At 46.0% G+C, this 10,458-nt stretch overlaps 1 protein-coding gene across 5 annotated transcripts; it reads left to right on the forward strand.

The window, feature by feature from the left end:
* Positions 1-1,672: 1,672 nt before the first annotated feature.
* On the forward strand, positions 1,673-4,865 carry TEX51 (testis expressed 51). 5 transcript variants are annotated; one of them, XM_044926062.1, is made up of 8 exons: positions 1,673-1,905; positions 2,001-2,075; positions 2,333-2,422; positions 2,650-2,667; positions 2,751-2,834; positions 3,969-4,047; positions 4,134-4,191; positions 4,595-4,865. In XM_044926062.1, exons 1-8 carry the CDS (start codon positions 1,707-1,709, stop codon positions 4,676-4,678), a joined length of 687 nt encoding a protein of 228 aa, XP_044781997.1. In that variant the 5' UTR covers positions 1,673-1,706; the 3' UTR covers positions 4,679-4,865. The 5 variants fall into 5 exon arrangements, with proteins under 5 accessions (XP_044781997.1, XP_044781990.1, XP_025133419.1 ...); XM_044926055.1 differs by having other exon boundaries at positions 3,969-4,043; XM_025277634.2 differs by having other exon boundaries at positions 4,134-4,701.
* The last annotated feature ends 5,593 nt before the right edge of the window (positions 4,866-10,458 follow it).

Genomic DNA, 10,458 nt, shown 5'->3' on the forward strand with positions numbered 1-10,458 from the left:
CAGAATACTGAGTAGAGTTCCCTGTATTATACAGAAAGTACTTGTTGGTTATGTATTTTATATATGGTAGTGTGTACATGTTTATCCCTCCAACCCAACTTTCATTGCAAATAACTTTATTCCCTCCATTTCCTCTGTTCTTTCTGAAATTTATATTAGCTAGATGTTAGACCTGGACTTCATGGATTATCTAATTTTATCTTTTCCTATTTCTCATCTCTATTATTTTTATACTTCTGGCTAGGAGACTTCTGAAAGCCTATCTCCCAACACATCTATGTAGTTTTTTAATTCTTGGTATTATATTTTTAATCTCCAATAACACTTTATTTTCAGACTTTTTTTTCCTACATATAGCTTCTTCTTGTTTGGGGAAAGCAATAGTTTGTCTATTTAGTTATGGTGAGTTTCTAAGTTTTCTTCTGCTTCCCACCATGTCCTTTGTACTGTTTTTTCCTGTGGTTTTTGCTTGCTTTTGTTTGAATTTTTGACATTGTTTTGTCTCTTGTTCACACTTAAAGCACTCCTTAAATGCCTGGTGGCTTTCAGCTGTCCATAGTTCAGCTTGAGGAACTCAAATTGGTCGGAAGCACGATGTGGAAGAGGGAAAGCTTATCAGGTGAGGAGTGACAAGGATGCCACTGGCTTTCTCTTTATTAGAGAGTAAGGAATTTTGCATCTCTTCAATGCCCACTGCACAAAAGAACTGCTGTCTCAGAGATGACTTTTCTCTCTGTACTTTCATGTACTCCCTATCTACACTCTGCTTACAGTGTCTACTCTGTGATCAGAATAGCTACTGAAGACCCTCTGTTTTGATCAGGCATGAAAACAGTAGCCAGTTTATAAGTGCCATGGAAAAGACATGTGTTCCACAAGCTTCCCATGTGGCTGACCATTTCTATGTAGCAAAGTGATTCAGACTCTTTAAACAACCAACCCTCTCTCTATGCTGCTGTCTCCTGGCCCTGCAAATTTCAGCTTGTTGAACTATTCCATATATGATAAATGCCACCAAGGGAGCTGAGGACAGATCACAAGGTGGCACAGCCATTTCTCTCATCCTCACAAGAACCATCGCCAATGATGATCAGTGACTCCATCTTCAAAGGAGGATATCAGGGTCCTCACTTTGGTTTGATGCCAAAGCCCTGGTTTGTGCCATTGTAAAAGGAAAGAGTCAATTTTGACTCTTCTGTGCTAGATCTGTTTCTTTGGCCACTTTGGTTATTATAGTCACACATAATGGCTTGCCTCAGAGAATCCCGCCCCTCTGCCTGACTGGTAAGCTGACGTGCCTTTGTTCAGAACCCTGTCTGCCTGTGGATGGCAGGAAGGAAGAAATTTACACAACCCCTTCCCTGAGGTTTGCCATTCTAGGAGATACTTGTAAGATTTTACTTTCTTTCCTCACCTCCCCGCTCTCTGATCCATAAAAGAACCTGGCACCCAGACCCCAACAAGATGGTTATTTTGAAACACTAGTTTGCCAACTTCGCAGCCAACCAGCTTTCTGAACAAAGTTGTCTTGTGCAGCCAGCAGAAGAAGCTTGGACTCAGTAATGCCATAACTGGCTTTCACCTTACCCTGTGGAATTTACTTTTGTTCTGTAAAAAGAATGTTGTTTCCAGGGGGACAGGGTGTCAGCATTCCATGTGGAACTGCCAGGCAAGGTGGTAAGGGCACCAGAGGAAAACCCTAGAAGATGCTGCTTCTCCTGCTCAGCTGTCTCCTGCCCACCACCAATGGGAAGAACTGCCTCCAATGCTGGCAAGAGCTGCCTGCACTGATAGATTATGACCTGCAGATTCTTTGGGGCACTCCAGGGCCACCCGCAGAGCTCTCCCAAAGCCTCCATTCCCTATTTATGGACAATCAGTCTTCTCCTGAAAACTCGTACCTTGGTGAGGCACAGCCAGGAGACCCAGGGATCAGGGCTGACCCCTTTACCTGGCCCAGGGTCTTAATCCTCTGACTTTGTCCCAAACCCCATTCTCAGGTCAAGACCATTTGGAGGAAGCAGCAGGAACGTTATTCACTCACATAGATAAAGCCATTAAGAAGCTTCGAGATGGTGAGGAAGCTTAGCGTCCTAGGGCCCCAGGGCTTGGGTTAACAAAACCTGATCCTCCAAGGCATTCCCTGAAGACCACTGGCATGTGGTGGGGCAGTGTTGTGAAGGGTGGGATTGGACACAACATCTATCTGTGTGCTGTACAGAATTTCTGTCTGAAAAAACTGGTTTGAATTCCTAATATTGAGAAAGTTAGGTTATTGACTCCACCTACGGAACAGACAGCGAAAGCACCCCTTCCTTCTTGCTCCACCCAGATAAACCATCACTTTTGGAAGAAGTTCGTGTCCTGAAGCAGCAATTTTCCAAGGAGCTGGAAGATGTATCTGAGGGGCTGAAGGACAAGGGTGAGAGGTGGGGCTGGCCCCTGCTCATCACCCAGCCCTTCACTTCCCAGAGTCCTGATGAGACAGAGTCCAATCTGTAGCCCCCTTTGGGCCCTTCCCCTGCCCTTGCCTGGGGCACCTAACCACACTTTCTCGCAGCTGTGATTCCTGCTCACACCCCAGTCCCTCCCAGCTCTGTCTGCCTCCCCAGAACCTCAGTCTCTCTACCATTTCACCCTCCTGGGCAGCCTGCAATGAGTCCTGTGGTGAGTATTTTGGGGACCAGGTCTGGGTGAGGGGTGAGGGGCACCTGACTCTCTCTAAGGCTCCTACCCATTCTCTCTCACAGACATCCGCTCCACATTGGAGGTAATCAGTTGCACCACATGCCAGAAACACTTCCTTACCTGCCAAGACCCTGCTGTCTGCCCAGGTCAGTGGCCAACCAACCATCTTGGCCTCCAGCCTCCCCGCCTCCACTCCAGGTCCGTTGTTGTCTTTGCCTGGAATGTCTTCTTCCTCTGTCTACCCCTGATCCCTTCATGCTCCCCATTCTCCCTGGGGAAGGTAGCACCTCCCAGGATGTCTGGATTCCACATATCCAGCTTCAGAGCCATAGAGCCATCTGCCTCTAGGACGTGTTCTCAGGGGGCCTGTCAGGTTCCTAAAGTCAGCATGCCTGGGGACATGTCCAAACCCATCTCAGCTCCCCCAAATTTACTCTTCCTTCAGGCCCCCTCTCAGCAAATGTCTCACTCAAGTCCTCAACCTCCTAAACCAGGAGTCTCCCTCCCTTACTCAGAGTATGTAGTCACCAGGTCTTGCTAAAGAATTCTTCAACATGTTACCATATGATCCTTCCAACCTCCTCTTCTCAGACAGCCTCACCTCTTACCTGGATTGTGGCAGAATCTCCTAACTGGCCTCCCTGCCTCTCCTGGTCACCTCTCACTCAGCAATCAAAGAACTCTCTCTCTCAAGGAGCCAATCTACCTCTGACACTCCCTGTTATAACTTTCAGTGGCTCCCAGTGGCCCCCAGATAAAGCACACCCACCTGGGGAGGCCCTGCTTGCCTGTATCCTCCCCTGTCTTCCCAGACACACAGAGCTGTTGACACGCTGGACAGACAGCTTCATGCTTCTGACCTTGAACACTCTGTGTCCTCTGCCTGGAATACAGTTTGGCTCCTTGACCATCTGAACTGAACTACTAGTCTTTCAAAGTCCAGTTCAGAATTCCTGTTTCTTAAGAAGCTTTTCATGACTAGCTCTGAGCTAGTCGACCCAGAGGTCATCGACCCTCCCAGTGATCGTTCAGCCTGTGCCCTGCCCTGCTCTGCTCCCCTGGGACACCACAGCAGACTCTTTGGTTTCTCTCCCTCCTAAAGATCAGGGACCCTGTTTCACTCATCTCTAGATGTAGGTGGGCATACAGTAGGTGCTCAGTGTCTACAAACAGATGACTGAGTGGGTGAATAAAAGAAGGAAAGAATGCAGCCTCCTCTTGGAGCTGAGATGGCCCTGTCTGCTCCCTAATCACTGGCTCTCCCTTTCCCCCTTTCCCAGGAGCATGGACTGGGAAGAACTTCAGGTGGGCTGTGGGCATCGGCATCGCTCTGCCCCTGGCGATCCTAGCTGGAGGTGGGTGAGTGCCTGCTCCAAGCCCCATGTCCCCAAGGAAGACACGCCTACAGCTTGACTGACCCATCTCCACCCTGTTTCCTGGCCCAGATGTTACATTTTCTGGCTCGAGAAGAAGAAAAAGAAGGAAGAGGAGGAGGCACAAAAGGTCCTGGGACATCCAGGATCCCCAAGGAGGGAAAGCTGTGTCTGCTTGGGGGTAGCAAGTCTAGAGGCCCCAAGTCTGGTTCCCTGGGCCTGGTTTCCAAAGGAGTGTAGGATCAAGGGCTGGGACTCAGGAGAGCCACCATCAGCCCCCAGTGTGAGCAGACCCCTCCAGGGCCAGGCGCCCGGGACAGAGCAAGAGCAAAGCCCTCAATCTCCAACTGACCCACAAAGTGCTCCCTGCCCATAGCTGTCATCATCCCTCTGCAGCACCCACCTCTACCCTTCACCACCCTGCTGCCTGACTGCACAGACTGCCAACAATCCCCCTGGTCCTCTGCTCCTGGTTGGGTTTGGCCAGCTGGAGGTCAGAGGCAGAAGCAGTCCTGCTTCTCCTCTCTTGGCAGGGACCAGTTGGCCACTTGTCATCTTCAACTGAACAAAGGTCCCAGCTGCTGTCAGGAAGCTCTCTTACCTCTGAGTTCTGGTAACTCTACCTGTCCCGACCCCTTTACCCTGGGGTAGTAACAGCTCTGAAGTTCTGAGGCCCAGGAAACTGCATTCTCTCTTGAGGTTTCTCTACACTCATGCTTTGTAAATGTCTTTTATTAAAACACCCTCCTCATACTCTGATGCCCTGTGCCATCCGCTTCCTGCTGGACCCTGCATGGATGCAGCCGGCACTATGATCCTCCCCACATGGGCCCACAAGGACAGTCCATGTCCTCAACCTCTTCCCACCAGCCCAACACCCTTCCCTTTCAGAAGGATCTCTCTCCTAGCCCCCGAAGTGGTAACTCCACAGGATCACACTAACCTCTCCTGATTTCAACACCAGAGTTGAGGGCAGCCCATTACTCATTCCCCGTGAGGCGTTCCCATGTCTGGGTGTGGAAAGCACGAAGTGCAAGTGTTAGTTGCTCAGTCACATCCGACTCTTTGCAACCCCATGGTCTGTAGCCGGCCAGGCTCTTTGGTCCATGGGTGTGGAAGAGAGGAGGTAAGAGGCCAGTAGGAGGCCCCAGCAAGAGCAGGGACTTAGCAGAAGAATCCCAGAAAACAGGTTCCAAGTCACATCAGTAGAAGACCTCACCTGGGAACACCCATGTTGCCAGAGGATCACAGGTGCTGCCAACAGTGAACTTTACTTGAGACCCTGAGGCACAGCTCTGCCCTTTCCCCTCAACCCTGTGCCCCTTCCCACTGATCCCCCAGCCTCTCAGTTTTGGTTCAGGCTCTCGCTGGAGACTAAATGGGAGGCCACACCCAGATCTAGGACCCTGGTCTGCAGGTTGGTTCACAGGAGTGAAAGGAAGCAGGTCTGAGACCAGAGCTACGGATGGGCAGCCCAGACCCTGGACTCAAATCCTGACTCTAATGTTGAGGTTCTGGATTCCCCTCTCTGCATTTGTTTCCCCTCTGAACACAGAGCAGGGGATGCAATGTTCTAGCCAGGCTGGTATGCCCACTGGGTTCATTACTGCCATCCCATATTTGCTCAGGCTGTGGGTCCAAAATCAATGCCTCATCCTCTTCCCCTTCTACAGTCCACTAAACTCCTGCTGGCGCCCATGGCCCATCTCCTAAAACAGGGTCTCTTGTCCCCTTTGGTTCTACTGGTGTTCCCTCCTCAGAGCTGACAGCCAGGCTGGAAGTAGGCTAACTTCAGCATCACCATCCAGCAGTAAGATTCTCTGGGCAGGGGCAGGGAGGAGAATGCAAGAGACCAAGGTGAGACATAAACAGAACAGAACGTAAACAGCAGCCTGGGTGGGAAGCACCATGGCCAAGGGCAGCTGTGGGTACCCAGCTGCAGGCATCTCCAGCTCACCACACCAGGAATCCAGGAAGGCCTCCTGGAGGTGGTGTCTTCAACTACGAGAGGCTCGGGAAGATGGAAGGGAGGGAGGAGTGTTTTCACTGAGGATCCAGCATTACAGAGAGGAGGTACAGAAGACCTTGAAAGAGTTCAAGAGCCCCAAGAAACGAGGCTGGAGGGAGAGGCCCAGATCAGAGGCTGGTGACAGGGAGGATAACAGGGGATCCCAAGCCCATGTAGGTCCAAAGCAAGCCTGAGAAAAGACCCACGTGGGACTCCTGGCACAGTAGGCAGGTAGGGCAGGCTGGGGGAGAGGCAGCAGAGGGTTTTGTCAGAAGCAGACCAAAGTCCCCAGGGGGGAAGAGTCTGTAGACATAAGATGTTGGGGAAAGCGTACGATCAGGACCTACTCGTAGCCATTCTGAATGACTGGGCAGAGCCCCAGTTGCTGTCATGGAACTCCAGGGATCTGTGGTTCTCTGAATGTCTGTGAAAGCCAGTTGCCACCTAGGACATAAAAAAAGTCAAACTCCCTTGGCTGTGATTTGTTTTCCTATTTGTATTTAAATTGGGACTTAGACTACTACCTCAAATGACTCCAGAGCAACTGTTTTCTGGTGCCTGCAGTAAAAGCAGGAAACCCTGGTATAATTTATATGAAGTACGAGTTTGTGTGTTTGTATGCATATATCTCTTATCAACAGATTTTTTATTATTTGTGGGCATATTTGCATGAAAACTAGATATACTGCTTTCTGCTAGAGTAGAAACATTAAGGACTTTTGGGTCAGGCAAATGTTGACCAAAACACAGGCTCTGGAGGTCTCCTTTTTCTGGCTGTGACAGGCAGCTCAGAGCAGACCAACACTCCCACCAAGGGCAACTATAAATAAGCATGTCCAAAGAGCAGAACAAGACAGGAAGTCTGTTTAGGACACCAGATGAGGTCCCCAAGTGAAGAGAGCTCTCTGCAGTGAGCCCATGTCCTTCCATGACTGTCCTAGGGCCTTTCAGGCTGAGCAGATCAGGTTAAGAGGCAGGCTGAGGTGCTGGGCCAAGGATGACTGCCATGTTTGGAGCAGCCAAGAGAATTTCAGCAATACCATGGGACCGCAAATTTACAAGTTGGAGTTCTAGCTTGCCCACACAGAATGAGAGGTCCCTGAAAGCAGGGCAACACTTTCAGAAAGCACTGTATTTCTTCCTGCTCCTCCAAGGTGCCTCCCTATTCTTAAGCAGCACAGGCTTAAGATTGTTAAAGACAAAGAAATCAAGCAGAAAGGATCTGAAATACAATTTATCAGAGATTGGAATGCTAGGGAAATAAAAGTTGGCATTCACAACCCATATAGGAAGACAAACTTTGATAAATACCCCAGGGTATTGGTTAGAAAGGTTATAGCTTAAAAGAGGGAGTGTATCAGTGGCAGACTAATCCTTACAAAGGATGGAGCTCAGACTGATGGCCCCTCAGTCTCTGACAAAACTGAAGAGACCTGTTCTTCCTCCATATCACTGCTGAAGGAAAGAGTAAATACTTTCAGAAGGAAAATGATACCATCTAGAACCACTACTGTTTCATTTATAGGGCCTAGTATTCAATTAAATATTAACAGGCACACAAAAATAAGATCAAGAAAAAAAGCAGATAATAGAAATAAGTCTACAAGGGATCCATATATGAGAGTTATCTGTTATAAATTTTAATAACTGGATGACTGCATCCAAAAATATTTTTTTTCAGATTTCCAGATAAAATTGACATTATGACATTGTTTAGTTTAAGGAGTATGTGTTGATTTTATATACTTACATATTGCAAAGTAGTTACCACCGCAGCATTAACTATCACTTCCTTAAAGTCACATAACTACTTTTTTGTGGTGAGAACACAAGATCTACTCTCTTAGCAAGTTTCAAGTATATAATACAGTATTATGAACTATAATAACCATGCAGTAGTACATTAGATCTTTAAAACTGATTCATCTTTTAACTAGAAGTTTGTACCTTTTGACCAAAGTCTCCCTATTTCTCCTACCCCCTAACCTCTGGCAACACCATTCTACTCTGTTTCTGTGAGTTTGTTTTCTAAAGATTCCACATAAAAGTGATATTGTATAGTATTTGTCTTTCTCTGTCTGACTTATTTCACTTAGCATAAAGCCTTCATGTTTCCATCCATGCCTTCATGTTTCCATCCATGTTACTGAAAATGGCAGAATTTCCTTCTTTCTCATGGCTAAATAGCATTCCATTATCCATTCATCTGTTGACAGACTCTTGGGTTGTTTCCTCCTCTTGGCTATTGTGAATAATGCTGCAAAGAACATGGAAGTGCAGACATGTCTTCAAGAGGCTGTTTTCACTTCCTTTGGAAATATAACCAGAAGTGGGATGTACAGATCATATGGTAGTTCTAATTTTCATTGTTTAGGATCCTCCATGCAGTTCTCCATAGTGGCTACACAAATTCATATTTCCACTGAAAATACATAAGGGTTTCCTTTTTTCTACATCCTCACTAGCACTTGTTAATTCTTGTCTTTTTGGTAATAGCCATTCTAATAGGTGTGAGGTGATATCCCATTGTTTAGATATTCATTTTCCTAATGGTTAGTGATGCTGAGCACCTTTTCATGTACTTGTTTGTAAGTGTTTAGAAAATGTCTATTCAGATCTTTTACCCATTTTTAATTGAATTGTTTGTGTTTTTTCCATAGAGTTATATGAGTTTTATATATTTTGGATGCTAAGCCCTTATTAGATATGAATATATAATTTGCAAATATTTTCTCCCATTCCATATGTTGCCTTTTCATTTGTTGATGGTTTCTTTTGCTGTGGAGAAGCTTTTAAGTTTGATATAGTCCCACTTGATTATTTTTGTTTTTATTGCCTTTGCAAAAAAAAAAAATCACTGCTAAGACCAACACCAAGGAGGTTTTTCCTGTTTTTTGTTTGTTTGTTTAAGAGCTTTAGAGACTCAGGTCTTATTTTCAAGTCTTTAATCCATTTCAAGTTAATATTTGTGAGTGATAAGATTGGGGCCAGTATCAATCCTCTGCATGCAGTTATGTAGTTTTCCCAGCATTATTTATTGAAAAGCTATATTTTCCCTTTGACTACACTTGGCTTCTTTGTCAAATATTAGTTGACTATATATGCAAGAGCTTATTTCTGGACTGTCAACCTGCTCCATTAGTACATGTTTGTTTTTATGCCAGTATCATACTGTTTTGATTACTATAGCTTAGTAGCACGGGAGAAGGCAATGGCACCCCACTCCAGTACTCTTGCCTGGAAAATCCCATAGACGGAGGAGCCTGGTAGGCTGCAGTCCACGGGATTGCTATGAGTCGGACACGACTGAGCAACTTCACTTCCATTTTTCACCTTCATGCATTGGAGAAGGAAATAGCAACCCAGTCCAGTGTTCTTGCCTGGAGAATCCCAGGGATTGCAGAGCCTGATGGGCTGCCATCTGTGAGGTCGCACAGAGTCGGACACGACTGAAGCGACTTAGCAGCAGCAGCAGCAGCAGCAGTAGCACAGTTTGAAATAAGGAAGTGCTATGCCCCCGACTTTGTTTCTTCTCAAAATTGCTTTGGCTATTTTGGTTGGTTGTGGTTCCACAGAGATTTTAGGATTGCCATTCTCCTTCTGTGAAAAATGTCATTGGAATTGATTTTATGGATGGCTTTGAGTAGTACGGACATTTTAACAATAGTTATTCTTTCAATTCAAAAACATGAGATCTCTGCATTTGTTCATGTATTCTTCAATCTCTGTCATGAAAGTATTATAGCATTTAGTGTATACATCTTTCATCTGCTTAAATTTATTCCTAAGTATTTTTTTATGCTAGGTGAATGGGATTTTTCATATTTTTTTCAAATATAATGTTGTTAATGTATAGAAAAGAAATAATTATGTCTGTTAATTTTGTATTATGCAATGCATTTTACTGAATTCATTGGTTAGTTCTAAAAGGTTTTTGGTGGGATCTTGGGATTTCTATGTATAAGATCAGATCATCTGTAAGCCAAAACAGTTTTACTTCTCCCTTTCTGATTTGGATAGGGCTTCAGTGGCCCAGATGGTAAAGAACCTGCTTTCAATGTGGGAGACCCAGGTTCAAACCCTGGGTCAGGAAGATGCCCTGGAGAAGGGAATGGCAACCCACTCCAGTATTCTTGCCTGGAGAAGTCTATGGACAGAGGCTATGGTCCATGGGATGGCAAAGAGTCGGACACGACTGAGCAACTAACACTTTTCACTTTCTGATTTAGATAACTTTTATTTTTTTTCTGCCAGATTAGTCTGGGTAGGACTTCCAATACTAAGTGTTAAGTGGACATTCTTGTCTTGTTACAGATGTTAGAGGAAAAACTTTCAATTTTTCACCTTTCAGTATGGTGCTATCTGTGGGTTTGTCATGTGTGGCCTTTA

The sequence above is a fragment of the Bubalus bubalis genome, chromosome 2 (genome assembly GCF_019923935.1).
Source record: "Bubalus bubalis isolate 160015118507 breed Murrah chromosome 2, NDDB_SH_1, whole genome shotgun sequence".
NCBI classification, from domain to species: domain Eukaryota; kingdom Metazoa; phylum Chordata; class Mammalia; order Artiodactyla; family Bovidae; genus Bubalus; species Bubalus bubalis.